General features: G+C 33.5%; 2 protein-coding genes across 6 annotated transcripts; one reads left to right on the top strand and one right to left on the bottom strand.

The window, feature by feature from the left end:
* Nucleotides 1-7,064: 7,064 nt before the first annotated feature.
* On the top strand, nucleotides 7,065-8,268 carry LOC149138488 (uncharacterized). Of its 5 annotated transcripts, XM_089449576.1 has the most exons (4): nucleotides 7,065-7,536; nucleotides 7,612-7,662; nucleotides 7,737-7,781; nucleotides 7,888-8,268. In XM_089449576.1, exons 1-4 carry the CDS (start codon nucleotides 7,354-7,356, stop codon nucleotides 7,996-7,998), a joined length of 390 nt encoding a protein of 129 aa, XP_089305702.1. In that variant the 5' UTR covers nucleotides 7,065-7,353; the 3' UTR covers nucleotides 7,999-8,268. The 5 variants fall into 5 exon arrangements, with proteins under 5 accessions (XP_089305702.1, XP_089305703.1, XP_089305701.1 ...); XM_089449577.1 differs by lacking the exon at nucleotides 7,612-7,662; XM_089449575.1 differs by having other exon boundaries at nucleotides 7,612-7,781.
* A 7,018-nt stretch (nucleotides 8,269-15,286) lies between these two features.
* Nucleotides 15,287-17,224, bottom strand: LOC149138487 (uncharacterized). The gene is made up of 2 exons (XM_089450369.1): nucleotides 16,756-17,224; nucleotides 15,287-15,390 (listed from the first exon to the last, which is right to left on the bottom strand). Exons 1-2 carry the CDS (start codon nucleotides 17,222-17,224, stop codon nucleotides 15,287-15,289), a joined length of 573 nt encoding a protein of 190 aa, XP_089306495.1.
* Nucleotides 17,225-18,248: the final 1,024 nt, after the last annotated feature.

Here is an 18,248-nt window from a genome sequence, read left to right as displayed (position 1 = left end):
GTTAAAGACTAAATTGGGTTTAGTAGGTCATTTTCATTTTTATTAAAAATGGAAATAATTAAAAAAATAGTTGAATAAGACATAATAATAAATCTTTTTATACAATTATATTAATTAATGTAATTATATAAATTAAATCATCGGTAAATATAAATAATCATAAATCTATGATAAATATTAAAATATTTATTTTATGTCATTTTATCAAAATTTAAAAAATATATAAAATTAAATAAATGGAAATTTCATTTTAAATTATTATTAATTTTAAAATAATTAATAAGAAATTAAACATATATAAATTTTAAAACATGTAATACAATTTTTAAATCTAGATATTCACGCCATTTTACCATAGATATTCTTAACATGTAAATAATCTTTGTTACAATACTATGGATTATCAATACCTCATGCCCAAAAAACCATAACTCATTTCATATTTTTCATATGATCTTTTTTAAAATTAATAGTTTAATTAAAAGGGAAGAAACATAATAATTACTTTGAGATAAATCTCAACTTTTGATTTCTGACTATTACTAAGAATAGTTTAGAATATTTAGTCAAGATTAAAGCTCTTTTTTTTTTGCTAAAGCAAGAGTCGAACCTTCTATTTCATTAAACAACAATTAAAATACATAGAATACAACAATCCTCAGTAAGTTGTAGACCGAAGAGGAAAACCTACATTGACTGTTAACGAGCGAGAGGTACAAGCCCCGATCCCTACAACAAAACCTCAAAACGCTAAAAAAAAATACATTGTGGAAACCGGCAAACCAAAAAATAGACTTGTACTCGGAGCAGAACAAATGTGCCATTCAAAAAAGAATTCAAATCCACTTAACACACCACCCGTGTAACTATGGAAGGTAAAGGATAAGGTCTTCCCACAAAGAACAATTTGCTCTCCGCCAAAAGTACTAAACACTCACTCCTCCCACCATCCTCCTAACCTGTTGCTTTAATCTCATCCGCCGCGAGAAATTCCCACCCTGTACAAGAGGGAGAGGACGCGCCAAAAAGGTATGATGAAACGCACCCATTGGACCCACAAAACTACATCAGCATTCTGGACCATTGATCCTGGCAATTGGATCCAACCACCAGCAAGATTAAATCTCTTTATCCACCAAATAATTATAAATAATTAATTACATATTTGAAAACTCTCATTTAAAATAAAGTGGTCGATATATGTCCTGCACATCAAATATATTATCAAATGCAAAAAGAGGTTAAAATGTGCCACAAGATGGTTAGATGGGCTAGAGAGGTTAAATTCTGCCACAAGATATTTAGGAGGTCCATCACCTATTTACAAAATAAGAATATTTAAATGGGATAAATCTTCATGATTAATAATCTTGTCTCATGTTTATATATAACTTTTATATATTAATTATTTTTATCATTATTGTTGATAATTATAATAATAATAATTCAAAATAAAGTTATAATTTAGTTATTTTTTTTACTTTTTAGATTTTAGAAGTGTTTTGATGCTTATTATGGATATACATAAACGACATTGAAATATTTCATCTGACATGACCATTGAAATATCATATTTACGGACCACATTCTCCACACTAAAATATTTTTTATTAGCGATATATTTTTAAATAGACATCAATGTTGTTTAGCATTGTATATTGAAATATTTATTTATGATACACTGAATTTTTTATTATTAGTAATATTTTTTAAATTTAGCATATTAATGTTAAATTAAGAATTAAATAAATTACACATCTCTTTTTTTTCTTCCATGAGTAAGTAATTGTTTTATTCTCTTTGAATTACTTCTTCTTTGTGGGTGCTAAATATTTTATTATAATCGACATCAAAATATATATTTTTTATTCTTTTTACATAAATATATATGAAGTTGATATTGAAATAAATTAGTGAATATGTGTATTCAAATAGTTTATTTGAGTTATATATTGAAATAATTTTATAAAATATAAAAATTATATATCTTCCTCTTATATATATGATTTTTTTTTAACTTGTGTTATTTTATATTTAAAAAAAATAAAATTATATTGTTTCATATGACATCAAAATATTTTATCTATGGTAGATGTGAAATATTTTTACCTTTCTCATTTATATTGGATTATAATATCTATAACAAATAGAGAGCTCATAATTTACATTGAATTGTGATATTCCCAACAAAGAAAAAAAACACAATAAAAATGAAATTATTCATATTTTATACTATTTTTAATTAAAAATAACTAAATATATATACAAAATGAGAACCTACCTCCCAAAACAATCATACCAAATATTGAAAATTAATATTAAATTTAATTACCTAAAAAAGGTTGAATAATTAATTTTAATTAATATTGTTATAAATATTATTAGTTTATAATAAGATTCCCCAATATTACTTATCTAATGAATATTGTTTAGCAACTAGGTTAATGTTGTTATTTCTAAAGTTAATAGATTTAAAAAACACAAAATTTACCTTTTCAAACAAACTAATAAAATGAAAATGATTTTAAGAAATATATTTTTTATTAAGCAATCATAATGGTTTCAAAATATATTTAAATAGAAATTAAATAAATATATAAAATTTTAGATATACATATCTTAAAGTTTTAACTTTATAAATTAGAATTTAGATATACATATTTTAAAGATTTAACTTTATAAATTTGAACAAACACTTCTATTAGAAAAAAACATAAATCCTCAAAATAGTTATTATTATTAATAATTTTAATACAAAATTTCAAACATCATTGAAATTCTGAAAACAAAATTTTCACATTTCATCAAAAATGAATCTAATTTTAAAATATATTTCCTAGACAATTTTTAATCGCAGAAGTTGCCATGTCAATGTCCCTTATCTCACGGCATGGGGTTGAAGATTATGAAGTTGTATCGCCCCCTATCTCACGCCATGGCATCGGAGAATATGAAGAACCGTCCATCTCTTGTGGGAAAGGTTCCAATTTCGACCACAAGAATCAACATCCAATCACATGCAGGTTTTGATGTAACAATCATAAAAATTGAAGTGATTGTTTGGTGCGGCAATCACAAAATCTAAAGTGACAGTTGAGGAATCGTGGAAATGGCAACAGAGACGGCTCCTTGTCAGAGTCTTCTTTCACAATGTCTGGTTTGGGCCATCCAGTTTGAAAACTTCGCACAGCACTGCTACCGTCCTAAAGAAGCTTCGCACAGTCCTACGCTTCTTTACGAGAAACATGTATCTCATCCATGATCCATTAATGATTGTGGTTGTATATGTACATCATTAAATTTAAGTCCAAGAACCACCGGCTCTGGAGACAACAACCTGTCGCCCTTGGATTATGTGACTTCCACTGTCTTTGACAACAACTACTACATCAATCTGAAATGCAAGAAAGGACTTCTCCACTCTGATCAACAACTCTTCAACGGAGGCTCCACAGATTCACAGGTGACCTCCTACAGCTCCAACCAGACCACCTTCTTCTCAGCATTTTGCTGCCGCCATGGTTAAGATGGGAAACATCAAACTTCTTACAGGCAGTGGCGGAGAGATCCGCAAGAATTGCAGGAAGCCTAACTAACCAACCAACTGGTGAAGTGTCTGTTTAGTAGAATAAGTTTCATCGATATTGCCTCTTAATTTGTAATAGAAGTATTCGATTAGGCATAGGTTTTTTTTCAAAAGTTTTCGATTAGGCATAGGTTACAATTATACAACTTCGTACTTTAGTAGTGTTACACAGGAGGAGAAGATACAGGATGTTTCGTTTAATTGGAAGAATTTTAATAATAATTTAATATTAAAATTTATTTTCTTGTTTAAGATGTATATATTTTAATTTTGAACTTGTACTTACAAGTAAATACATGAAGATGTACATATTCTATTTCTTCAAATTTGAATTTGAAAATCGAAATGATGTCTAAATGCTAATTAGATTATTCTTTTTGGTGGGAGACTCCAGACCTGCCATTGATGGATTTGCTTTTTCTGAACGATACATTTTTTGGTTTGCAGTTTTGACCATCTTGATCAGTTTAAAGATCTCAAAAATCTTCCACGTTGAGTTAGTTATCATGAAAAAAATTGCGTGCTAAAGTCAACATTTTACATATCCCTGGATTTATTAACAAAAAAGAGAGTACATTCTCAAAGCATTCCTTATACAATCTTCTGCTGATTTGTCTATGTATTCTTATCTGTAATATTCTACTTTATATTCTACTTTACTCCATTATAACTGAGAGAGTGCTGGTTACATTATTGTCTGCAAAGAGTAAGTTTGCTTCAAAATTGCACAGTACAAAAACGCACAGTTGGAAGTATCTAGAGAGCAATAATAGAAACTCCACACATGGTTCAAAAATGCACAGTTCGATGTATTCAGAGAGAAATAACAAAGACTATACTAGCAAGTGAAGGACCCGGAGAGCAATAACAGAGGCAATAACAAAGACTATACTAACAAGTGAAGGACCCGGAGAGCAATAACAGAGACTCTCCTAAGAAGTGAAGGATCGGGAGTTCAAGAGCACGCCATGTGTGAAAGTTGTGAAGTAAAACTTCCCTGATTAGGAGTGAATACCGCTCTTAGAGAGAAGGTTTGCCACTTGGTTTTGCTCTTTCTAGATGCGAGAGTAAGATATGTTCTCAAAGTTGATTGTCAATCTCCTAATATGCTTCATCTAGTTGAAAAGGATAGGGTTGAAAGAATTGTGGTGTCAGTAAATGATGCTTTTGGCATCTTAGCGAATGGAGATTTGTTCACTACTACATAAAGGGGTTTTAATACAATATTGGAGATAATTTTTGTGTAAATTGTTTTAATTTGAGACAAAAAAAACACTTGTGTATTGTCTTAAATATTGTCTTTAAAAGGGTGTCTCAAAAATTATTGTCTTAAAAGATTATTGATATAGTGGCATATTATGATGATTTAGTGGTTCATACGAGACCTTATTATTGGTACTCAACTACTTAGATAATTGTGATCTGCTTGAGGGCAAGCAATCTTAGGGTGAGAAGATTTGTATTATTCCTTTTATAATACGGTCAAGATGGATGGTATTTGACCATGGTATTTTGTCGTGGTATTTTTCCATGGTATTTAGCTTCCTTTTTTTGGAGAAAATAATAAAATGAAGGCTTCTAGAGGGTCCATCAAGCTTATAAAAGGGGAGAGGAGGAAGGTGTTTGGTCATCTTGAGTTTGTCTATCTTATTTTGCTTTGTTGAGAACTTGGCATGGCCGGTTCCAATTTGATTTCGAGATGAAAACCTCACAATGAATTTTTCTGGTAGATCTACTCTTATATTAATATTTTCATAAATATCCGTGCATTCCATTGGCAAAGACATCACTATTATTTGTATCGGCATGTATCATTTTTACAGTTATTAAGATAAATTAATTGTTGCCTTTTTTAACCCCTTTGTGCTTCATGTTTTTAGTAAAGAGCACTTTAATTAAAACTCTATATTGTACCAAATATATTGAAAATCTTGTAGTTTGGGATCTTGCATCCTCAAAGGTAATACATCTATGATAATGAATTTTTTTTAATGATATTCTTAGAAATATTTAATTGATAATATGAAATCATTTTTTAATGATATTCTTAGAAATATTTAATTGATAATATGAAATCAGACCGAGGGCTTCTTGCTTCCTATACATAGGTTAATTCTCATCATATTTTTGTTTTTGCTCAAAGGAAATTCAAGGTTAATTTTTATACATACGTTAATTCTCATCCACATTTTTGTTTTTGCTCAAAGGAAATTCAAGGTTAATTCTCATCCACATTTTTGTTTTTGCTCAAAGGAAATTCAAGGTTAATTCTCATCCACATTTTTGTTTTTGCTCAAAGGAAATTCAAGGTTAATTTTCATGCATACGTTAATTCTCATCCACATTTTTTGTTTTTGCTCAAAGGAAATTTGAGGTTAATTCCCTTATAGGTATTCATCTATAAGAACTCTTTTACAAGTTCTTTAGCCATGTTTCATCATTTAATCGAAGGCTATGTGAAATAATTTATAACTAGGGTATTCAGTAAAAGTTCTTGACTGGAACAACTATTGTGTAATTCTCTTTGAGGTTTCAAACAGTATATTTGGGAAAAATATTGGTTACTCTAATTATAGCCTTGTAGAATTTTGATTGTATTTAATGTTTTCCCAATTTTTTATTAACCCCAAGTCTTCCCTATCCTATACTCTGTATTTCAGCTAAAAGTGGCAAGGCCAGGTGGTAATCTTTCGTACTTCTTGAAAGGCCAGGTGGTAATCTTTCGTACTTCTTGAAAGGCCAGGTGGTAATCTTTCGTACTTCATTTCAAGAAATATAACTTTATAGTTTTTTTCTTAAACTCTTTCGCATGTTATTTCTAGTATTGTTCCTTTCATGTCCTATACATGTACACATGAATACTCTTTTCTAGTTAAAAATATGCACTTTAGTTATGTATGGTTATAAAAGTATGCTTATAAACCCCAGGTAGGACAGAAACCCTCGTGGACTCCTATCATGGGAGTTCATCTAAATTCTTCTTTACGACCCTCTTAATATCTTTCTCAGGACTGCACATTTCGTGGGTACTTAACGAGTTCTCATTTTCTCATCTTTGACATGTGACTTCTTAACGTGGTAACAACTTCTACTTTTTTTTCAACAAGATTATGTATTGTTGTATATATGTAGATAACTCTTTCTCCCACAATTTGCAAAGAATTCATTTTTGGTATAAACGAATATTATTGTCTAAAATAGATTGTTTCCTATTTTTGTTTCTCTTATTGCCTGTATAAATATTTACATGGGTTAATTCTCTGAAGTTTAGTTTTCATAACCACCTATATCATAGATACCAGAGTTGGTACCTAAGTAGGGTCTCTTTACCAATTTCCCACAGCAGAGCTATACTTGGTATTATCGTAGAAACACCTAAGTTAAATCCTCTATTCTTTAATGGTTAGTTTTCTTGCAATAGAAAAACATACTTACACATATATACATATACATTTTATTCATGTAACATTAATAGGGTTTGATGGCCCAGCCCTGGTGACGTGGTCTCGGCCACGTGACTCACCTCAGTCCCACGTGGTCACACTTGCGTGGGTAAATATCTGCTCCAGCACCGATGCGCATTTAAGTTTTCATCTTCCGGTTACCAGGTGGATCACCGGTCCTCTCCGTGGCTTCCCGCCTTTGTAAAACCCTTAAGGTTTTAGTCTTGGCTCATTTGCTTCCGTCTCCCCTTCTGTTCCAGCTCCGCATGGCTATAGCGCTGCCCTCTGTGCACTGACACCTACCTAGCTCTCACTCTGTCACTGATGGTGGCCTCTCGGGCCAGCTACACTCCGTCTCCGTCTGCTACCTGCTCTGTATTGTTATGGCGCTGCTCTCGCGCGTTATCCCACCATATTCATTACTCTGTCACTGGTTGTGGCTCTTGTTCGAAATGCAAAACCTTTGCTGTAGCTGCTGTCTTCGTCGACCCGGTTTGGAAGTCTGTGGTAAGGATTTGTATTTTAATGGCTTTAGCTAAACAGTCTTTTGGTTTCCAGTCTCTGAACTCTGGTCCTGTGCAGGTATTCGCAGCCACAGAGTTACCTTCCCTCCGAACGCAACCAGGCTTCAAGGTAACCTCTTGTTCTATGATTTATCGTCCTCTGCCATCTGTTGTCGACACTTACAATGTTCTTGTGCCTTTCAGCTTGTGGTTTCGTTTTGTGGCTCGGCAACCTTCGTCGACCCTTGGGTAAGTTCACTGTTCCTTTACTCCTGCAACTTACAATATGACTCGGCTTCTTCTGACATTATTCTGGTTATAGAGATGAATTAATTCATTCTGTGCTCCTGTGCAGGTGGGTTGGGACTATGCTCGTGAGGGTTTCTTCTATACAGTCTTCGGCTTCCTCCAATCTCTGGTTTCCTTTGACCGGGTAGGGTCTATTCTCATTTCAGCATTTCTTTAGAGTATGTAATACGGACTAGCTGTAGGGTTCTGCTGGTTAGGGTTTGTAGAATGGGCGTGCCCTTCGCTGGCATTCACATCTTCAGGGTTTCGCTTCTCTGTCTCATTGTATGGCCTCCATGCGTCTATATCTTAGACTTTGCTGTTACGGCAGTGCCGCTTTTGTTTATATGACTCTGTTGTTGTCTAATGGACTGTGGTGTACGAAGACTTATGAAATACTGTATTTAAATGAAAACAAATGGTTCTGGAATTGTTACCTCTGTTGATAGTCGCTGTGTTGATTTAATAATGGCTGTGTGACTCTTTGTGTTGGCGTATGGGCTCTGTTCGGTTTGGCCGTAACTCGACTTGATATGAAGTCTGTCTTTGCTTTATCCTCGCAACGATGTACACATATGCTGCTTGTCCACTTGCTCTTCTTGCTGTATGATAGTTCTGGCAACGTACTTATGGTTTCGGCCTGAGGCCTGTGATGCTTCAATGTTTCTAGTTACAGCATATGAATATCGTTCTATATTAACTTGTCTTTAAAATAACAAATAATTGAACTCTCAGTTGTATAACACAGTAAAGTAATGAACAGTACTTTATATTCGGAAAAGGAAACAAAGTTTCAATTACAGAGGGTGTCCTTCTATTTTTGCTTGAATGCTGTCTTGCTATATTTTTTCTTAATTTCTCTTCTGAGGTGAACCAAAAAAAACAGCACCCTCTTACATCGTATTTTCTTCCTTTTGAGCTACACTGAATGTAACTGTTTGGAAACTGAATGCAATAACTACTACCTGTTTCTTTAAACAATAAACTAACTAAAACAGTTGTTGCTACCTAGCTAACTACCAGTAACTTAACTTGTGCTGTAATTAAATAAAAGAAAGGAAATGAATAATGATTAATTAAAAACAACAACCAATTAGTCCTTTTGGTGACCTGTCCAATCACCCTTGAAAGTCGTGTCCTGTCTCTGCACGAACCAGTCATTGAGTCTCTGTCTCCTCAGAGCTGGATGCTCCTGCATCAGGGTTTATTCATTCACGGTCCTTAATACGCTTAGGAAAACACAAATAAATAAAATCCTACTTATTTCATTCATAATTCGAAACTACAAAAATAATATATTAACATATATTTCCCCAGATATTTATATATTTATCCAAGGATTCTTGAAAATAGATTAAAGGTTGTCTCGTTCCTGCCGACCCTAAACTATGTTTCTCAGTAGCCCCCCCTCAGCTTTACTACTACCGGCTAGGAAAACTACTTTGAATTTCTTCTTCAGTTTCACCTACTTAACCCTAGCACCATCCAGCTAATTTTTGGTTCAGGTTTAGTCTTTTTCTCCCACCAACCTTTTCATTTATTTTTACTATCTTTATCTCCCATGGTCCTTTTCTAAAATGAACTTCCACCCACGACATTTATCTCGAGTTATGTAGATTTTTCTTAGTTGTCTGTTTAGCCAACATTTCTTACTGTATGAAAAAAATGAATAAATTTGTCTTTGTTGTTATGCCCCCTTCTTGAGCATAACTAATTCCAACTATTTTCCTTGTAGTTGGGATTCTAATCTCTTCACATGATAGCCTTTAATATATTGCCAAGAATAATAATACAAAACAATTTTATTTCTATTATTCAAAATAAATATTTACATTGTCGTAATATATTACTTGTCCTACTTGACTTTTTAGTGACAGATCTAATATAAAAGTCACAAAAGAGACAATTTGACGAGGGTTATCATAACAATGTGACAATCATTGTCGTAATATTACATAATATTGCAATTTATTCAATGTCACATTGCAACATTACAAAATTAGGATTTAATATAAGGGATAATATTGGGTTTAATATTATAGTTTATAATATTAGGGTTTATAATATTTAATCGGTTTAATATTGAGTTTATCATATTGGATTTATCATATTAGGTCTAATATTATGAATATAATATTCGATTTTTTAATATTATGGTTTATAATATTACGTTTAATATTAGGGTTTATAATATTAAAATTTATAATATTGGGTTTAATATTGAATCTATAATATTATTTTTAATACTAGGATTTACAATATTTTGTTTAATATTAGTATTTTTAATATCGGTTTATGATATTACGATTTATAATATTGGGTTTAATATGAGAGTTTAATGTTGGGTTTATAATATGTCCCAAGGGGTAGTTCAATTGTTGATCAAAGTAATTTGAGTCCTAAGAGATTCAAGGTTCAAATCCTCTAAGTTGTGACCTGGTTTAGAGAGAGGAGGACGGGTCATAGACCCCCAAACGTTTACTCGTAGCCACGTGTCATGTGAATTTTTAGGTTTCTCTATTGGGTTTAATAATAGACTTTAATATCAGGGTTTATAATATTTGGTTTAATATTAGATTTTATAATATTGACATTATATATTGCATATCAAATTCATTTACTAATGTGGTCTTGCATGTGCTTGACATATTCCTATTGATATATATAGACCATATTTGTTAATGTGGTTGTGCTAATATTAAACAGTAAGATAAAAAATGTTACTAATGCATTTTAAATCTACTTTATATTTATGGTTTAAAAAACTTTAAAAAATAATTAGTTAACATTGTTAAAGCAACTTTCTTAATTCATATTTATGCTTTAATAAACCCATCTCCACACACTTGGTTGAAGAAATAATTCATTTTAAATCTACTTTATATTTATGGTTTAAAAAACTTTAAAAAATAATTAGTTAACATTGTTAAAGCAACTTTCTTAATTCATATTAAGATAATTGTTATGCTTTAATAAACCCATCTCCACGCACTTGGTTGAAGAAATAATCAAAACCTGGACTTCAATTAAGAATTAGTTACATTCAACAACGTCAATTTTAAAATAGGTGTGGTTTAAGGAAGAGAGATTGTTATACCGGTCACACTCACCATATTATACACTATCTTTTTTATTTTTTAAACCGGGTATTACTTTGTCTTTGATAAAAAAATTATGGTTTCTTCATAGTTTAACATTATGGATAGAATTTTATTATTTTTTATTAATATTTAAAAATTATTTATTTATAATATGATTGGTTTATGTTTTATTCTGTAATGATTATTATTGTTGTCTTTGCAAAATACAATGCTATGTGGATAACTACCATAGATTTCCACTTAAAGAGGGATTAAACTAAGTAGAACACTTGTTCTTATCCCTTTTTAATGCAAAAAATTGCTTAAATTATGTTTGGAAGTAATTGATGGTAAATATGTTATTTTTTTTCCTTCCAAGTTTAAGAATAAAAAATCACTACACAAATATCTAAAAATGATGCATGAATATTGCAACTATATCCATAAATTATGACAGAAAATATGAAAGACAACTACCCACATGCATTATTTTGTGCAATGGCTACAATAAGTCCTTCAAGTTATGATTCAATTAAATTTTTGAAAATTAATTTTTAAATAATATTGAAAAATAAATATGTATTTTTAGAAGTTAAACACTATATATGGCATTGGTCAATAATAAATTAATAATGATCAACAAACAAATTGATTATTAGAATATTTCTTTACCAAGAACAAATAATAACAAAATGACATCTTATTAACTATTTATAAATTAAAATGTAATTTAATTATTTATTTTATACTAAATATTATTAATTAGGAAAATCAAAATTAATAAATATTATTATTTAACCAGTTTAAAATTTTATTAGTAAAATTAAATAACTTTATAAATAAAAAAATACAATGCCATAAATTCATTAATAATTAAGTTAAATCACGAATTTTTATTTAATATATAATAGAAATCGTTAGATAGTTAAAAAAAAATAATGTAGATTCATTTTATTATTATTGTTTAATTATTTTAAAAACAAAAACCGTTATTGTTTATTACAAAATTTAGTTGAAGCACATGAAAATTAACGAGTATATTAAATTAGAAAAAAAAATTATATAATTTTATTTAAAATGAATAAAAAAATTAGCAAAAAATTATTAATATCAATGGTGTCTGCTCATAACTATTATTAATGGTCTCTGATGTGAAATGATTATATGTCAAATTGATGTAGAATTGATTAATGCCATTAATGAATAAAATCTTAACTGAAAGTTTTGAAACCCTGAGAACTACTTGGTAAGCAAGACTTTACGACAACCGATAAACATAAGCAAGATGCAATTTAGCAAAAACAAAAGTGAAAACAACAAATACATAGCCATACCAGAGCGCAAGATTTCTTAGTCCCTGACGGACTACCTCCAGGTCTACTTTCCAGATGGACGACAATTTTCTTAGGATTGATTCCGAAGAGGTTGATTACAAAGCAAATTGACCAAACTGAATGTGCATGCAGTCAGTTCCGGTCACCAGACCAAATGTGCCCAACAAACCCATTCCGCATAGGGACACCTCACTGTAGCCTCTGTTCTAAACAAACAAATACATTAATATAGTAGATTGAGTAGGCTTACAAATCAAACTTTTACATGAACTAATTTACCTGTAAATGAAGGCATGGGCATCGTTGTCCATTAGCAAGTTTCCACCGCCAGGAAAATGACACTGTTTTGGCTACACAGTAAAATGAATACGACCGTCATACTGTTCATCATGGTAGTGAAAGGTAAAGGCTGCAAAGCCATTTCCCAACTGGGGAAAATCTGGAGAGTCTGATGTAAAATGCACTTGTTTCTCACTTGGGTCGAGTCCCCAAACAAAGGAAAACTAGGAAAACTACAGAAGACGAAAAATGTCGCTATGAACCCTGCATGACTGAAGAAAGTTACCGAGGAAGCTACGGTCATAATACCCACCGTCCGATGATGATGGACAACGGAGGACCGTGGATGGAATCCCCACTATGGATGACAGCTGTTGTGCACGAGACGCTTCCAGAACCTTGGTCCCGCCAATCCTAAGGGGTGGGTTTATTATATAACAATTGTGTATGTTTAACCAACCATGGTTATGATATATGCATAAGTATAAACTCGTAGCAGTAAACCTGGTAATCAAATTGAAAAGTTCGAAACGGATTAATAAACTACACACCACGTGCCAACTCTTGTAAGGTAAAGAGTAATGAACTGTGGTGAAAGCTAAAGTGACAGCTGAGGAATCATGGAAATGGCAGGACAGGCTGTTCCTTATCAGACTCTTCTTTCACAATGTCTGGTGTGGGCCATCTAGTTTGAAAACTTAGCACAACACTGCTACCGTCCTAGAGAAGCTTCGGCAGTTCCTATTTCCAACCCTATAGCATTATAAATGCTATGTCCTTACACCGTCCTGACAACCCGCTTGACGTCATCGCCCGCTTACATCTCGCATCTCAGGCCTGACCATGGATCATGCCGCATGTTACATGCATCCCATCTCCAACCTCCGGCGAATACGGGTCACCCAGCTCCGGCGACTCTGCCGTCTGCCGTGTTCCTGCCTGCCAAGCTGCCCGCCTCCACTTTGGTGTATTAATGACATTTACCAACCCAGTGTGGAGGCTCATAAACGCCTTACCAACCATCCTCGATACATTATCTGCTCAAATCCCGGCAATTCAAAATCCAACCATTGAACAAATTCACTGTGGAGCTCCGGCGAACAGAGGTTACAGAAGGTGATCCCCTGCACCGCTTCGAAACAGGTATTTCAAACGCTCTTTCGACCTCTGTCTTGCGCGTAAGGCCAAATTGTGCTTTGAAAATTTATATTTATTTGAGGTCTCCCAAGGCCAAAGTATAGCGTTTGTTGAGTTTGGTGGAAATAACTTCCACCGTCTACCAGTATAAAGTTTCAACCAGTGCTTTGTATATGTAATAATATATTTACTGAGGATACAGTTCTTCTATTTTCTAAAATTTCTCAATATTTTCACAGCTAAAGGCTTTCAAGAGTAGATCTAACTGGGTACCTTAGTAACGAATGGCACCAGTGTGCGCAGAATAATGAACCTCTCGTTCAGTTTCTCCCTGCGTCTGCGCTCTGCGAGTACATGATTTACAGTGATGTCGTCCTGACCGTTTCTCCGCACCCTGCAACCATTCTCACCTTCCCTTAATTTGGGTGAGCTTTCATCCCTGTCTCTACTATGAAGGCTGGGAACACTGAACAAAATGTATTTCAGCACCCCGTGGGCATTCACTGCCTTCTGGACCAAAACCCCGTTGTTGCCCGTCCAACTGGAGAAAGCACATCGCTGCGTAACATCCTGAGGATTGACGTTTCCATGTATGAGTTGCAAGGTCGTTGCCTCTGTCCATTGGCTCGGCCGCTGTTGTTGTAGTATGGTTGAAACTGTTTTGGAGTAGTGACCACTTTCATCATCGCTTCCTTGATCAAGGTATTGCTGAGTACCTGGATAATGTAGGCAAATACAGAAATTGGGATAACAGACGTAAGCCTCCCCAGACCAGACGAAAGGAGAAGTAGGGGCCAGGAGGGCAGAAAGCCACGCGCGTCAAAGGATAAAAGGAATTTACGGACCCTTACGAAGTGAACACCTTAAACAAGCGCTTGTCCACCCTACGACGTGCATGCATGCATGAAGCATCTGCGGATGACATGTAGCAGTGATCTTAGCGAGGGAAAGCATAGGCTAGTATACCTTCGTGCATAAAAGAGGATGAGGCGTGTCGCGATATCTGAGTGGCAGGATCCAGAAGCTGAAAGACCATTGGTCCGGGATGTGTGCTGTTAGTTGCTGGTTCGTCGTCCGTCAAACCACTCCATACGCTATTGGTTGGTCGCTCTGATAGGCTATCATCTCTAGCTGGAGGATGCTGGTAGGTCTCTGTAGGCACTCCCATTCTCCGCCATTGGATTCCTTATTAATGGAATTATTTGGAGTTCCCTTACCGGTTATTAATCGCAACTATCTCGTATAAAACGCTTGCAAACTACACCGACGTCTCGTTATAAGAATATTTATTGAGCAAATATGTGAATTGTATTACATGATTACGAGCTTCCAAGCATTAGTGAATTTGACAGTTATAGTACAAGCTTACAAGTCTTTGTAAGGGACAGGTTAGCAGAGAAAACGATTCTATCCTTGTTTGATAAAATGTGAAGAGAGAGAGCTTGTATATTTAAATACAATTTTTTTTTAAAATAATTCGAATATAGTTGTCGTCTGGTCCCCATCCGTCTAGCAGAAGAGCATAACACCATTATCAGTGAAGCAAATGTCTACCAATTTCGATATTTAAAATAGCTTTATAAAAAAGAAAGGCTATATAATTTTACCATATCTCCTCACTATTGTAAGATTTCTGCTATGTCCATTGGCTCGGCCGCTGTTGTTGCAGTATGGTTGAAACTGTTTTGGAGTAGTGACCACTTTCATCATCGCTTCCTTGATCAAGGTATTGCTGAGTACCTGGATAATGTAGGCAAATCCACTGTAATGTATTCATTGCATCTGGATAAGTTATATGCAGCAATTTAACTGTATCAAGATAGATTAGATGCCTTCCACGTGAATAAATCTTACATAAATCCATCATCTTAAAAAATGAGACATTTTGAATCATTTCATTGTTCCTCGCAGTGTTTGAGCTTCTGGTTTATGAAAATTTATGGTTTTTTCATTGTATTCATTTTTTAAATAGTCTATTTAAAGGCTTCAGGTAAATTTATCTTTGTGGCTATTAGGATCTTTAAGTTAGACATTATTATTTCTCTTGGTGTTTAGTGATTTTATTGGTATTAGTGAAGTGGTGTTTAAACTCATTGTTGTTGAGATACTAATGGTTCCAATTTACCTGAAGTCTTTTAGTCTTTAAGAGGCTAAATTAGAGATGAATCCCATGGGAAAAACTATTGATCACCTGAAGTAATTTATCTGGAGTCTTTCCTCTTTTAAATAGGTTAAATTAGAGATGAATCCCATGGGAAAAGCTATGGATTCTCATAAACCTGGAGCTTGAAAACCACCAACGGTCACCTGGACCAATTTACCTGAAGTCTTTCTGCCTTCAAGAGGCTAAATTAGAGATGAATCCCATGGGAAAAACCATTGATCACCTGAAGCAATTTACATGGAGTCTTTCCTCCTTTAAATAGGCTAAATTAAAGATGAATCCTATGGGAAAAACTATGGATTCTCATAAACTTGGAGCTTGAAGACCACCCGTAACTTGACCGAATCAAATTTACCCAAACTATGATACTACCCTAACCTTTGACCAAATCAATTTAGCCGAACCACCAAACTAGGTACCTAACCTTCATCAATAAGTTGCCCATGAACACATTAATGGACTCCATCTATTCTAAATTTCAAATAAAATCTATTACAATAATTAATAGATATGTCTTCTTATTGAACATCCGTAATTTAATTTTTCTTTTAATCTAATTTTCTTGGGAGAATAAATGAAAGATGTTGATATATTCTTATCTTCTCCTGTATATCATATATTGATGGAATTTCAAATATTACCATGCAAATTTTGAAATAACAAATGGCATTTCATAAGTGAGTAGTTTTAAGTGTAATTTTTTGGAAAATTATTTTCCAATATAATTTGTTTAAAATTTGGCAGAGATTTATTGAAACAACAAATTTGATAGGTGAATTCTTCGCAATCGAAGTGCCCAAAGTTTTTGAGAATAGTAAATCCATATATACGGTCAAGGACTACTCCTTATATAAATATAGATTATGTTATCCAACTAATTGGAAAATAAGCAGGAGAAAATGAGACAGATCTGCCTATATCAACGATTGTGTCCCAATTACCTGAGGATTGAAGTCCATGACATATGTCTGGCCAGGGGTTAGTTGAATGCTTGACCTGCATACAGCTATTTCCACCTGTGACCTGCAACTCAGAACCGATATCATTGGAACCATATTCTTGGGACATATCCCACTGCATTACTTCACTGCCATTCTGTCCAAACTCTGTAACTGTTTTCTCGCTCTGTAGCCCTGAAACTTGCATGGGGAGGTGTGCATTCTCGTGGGCATTGTCTGAGTTATATTCTGTTGCTTTAACATTCTGCTCTTCGAACACAATCCCATCTGGAGGCTGCATGCTAAGCTGATCCTGGGGGAGTGCTCGTGATGCGTTTTCTGAATGGGGATTGGAAGTGGACTGCTCTGAACATACTGGCTTTGAGTGATCAGCAAGAAGGCTTGTAACCTGATGGATCAGTCCAATATCTTCACGGATCTGCCCAAAATTAACATCACAAAGGGGAATCATTGAGTAAGTTTAATAAATACAAGTTTCCCATCTAGGATTTAAAGCTATCCTTATTGAGGAGGAAAATAAAAGTGTGGTACTCAACAAATTTGAAATCCCCTGCACAAGAAAAATGTGGTGTGGCCATCAGAGTTCAAATTCCTGATTTAAAGAGTCAGTTCTTTTAACAACTATTCTTCTCATATATAAAAACAATGTAATGTTATTTCTTTTATGTATATTGGATGCGGGGAATTCCATTTAACACAAGGATAGCAGTCAATTAGAGAGGGCAACATTTTCTTCTAAAAAATATTTATTGGACTGTAAAGAAGGTTTATTAATGAGGGGTTGGCTTTGTTGGGAACCATGTAGTCCCAATGAGACCACTTATCCCAACCTGTGTTCACTTAAGACTGTCAGATTTACAAAGCATGTAAATTGATCTAACAAGAACTTAACACTGTAACATTTACAAATCATGTGAATTGATATAGCAAGAATCTTGAAGAGTTGTTTTAAATATTTTGGCCTATATTTTATAAAAGTTGATAGTTATGGTAACCACAAAAAAATAGATATGAATATTGATTTTTACTTTAAAGTGTTTTTATGATGTTTTTAACAACACTATTGTTTACATATTCATTTATAAGGAAGTAAGAAAATGGAGGAAAATAGACATGAATGGGAGGTAACTATCAAAGGCACCAAGCAAGTGTTCACTTGTCTTGTTGGTGGCTGTGCGGGGAACTTGAGTCGATCTAAGCTATCTGGCCTTAATCATCATCGGGCTACCACCCACAATCTCCCACCAATTCCTCCACGTCAAAGAGGTCGAGTAAGAGATGCAAATGCTACATGGGCGGTCAAATCAACAAGTGCAGTTAAAAGGCAAAATGCCAAAATACAATATGATTTAGATGCAAGGCTATGTCGTGCACGACAACAAGCATATAAAAGATTTTTCAATGAAGAAATTCTTTCAGCTGTAAGTATTTATTAGTATTTATTTGTATATGCTTTTTTATTAATATTGTCAATG

This window comes from Pinus tabuliformis, chromosome X (genome assembly GCF_031772625.1).
Source record: "Pinus tabuliformis cultivar Carrire ecotype Pingquan chromosome X, CPIR1, whole genome shotgun sequence".
In the NCBI taxonomy this organism is placed as follows: Eukaryota; Viridiplantae; Streptophyta; class Pinopsida; order Pinales; family Pinaceae; genus Pinus; species Pinus tabuliformis.
Note: the sequence above shows the minus strand (reverse complement) of the source record. Positions and strands in the feature narration are given on the sequence as shown.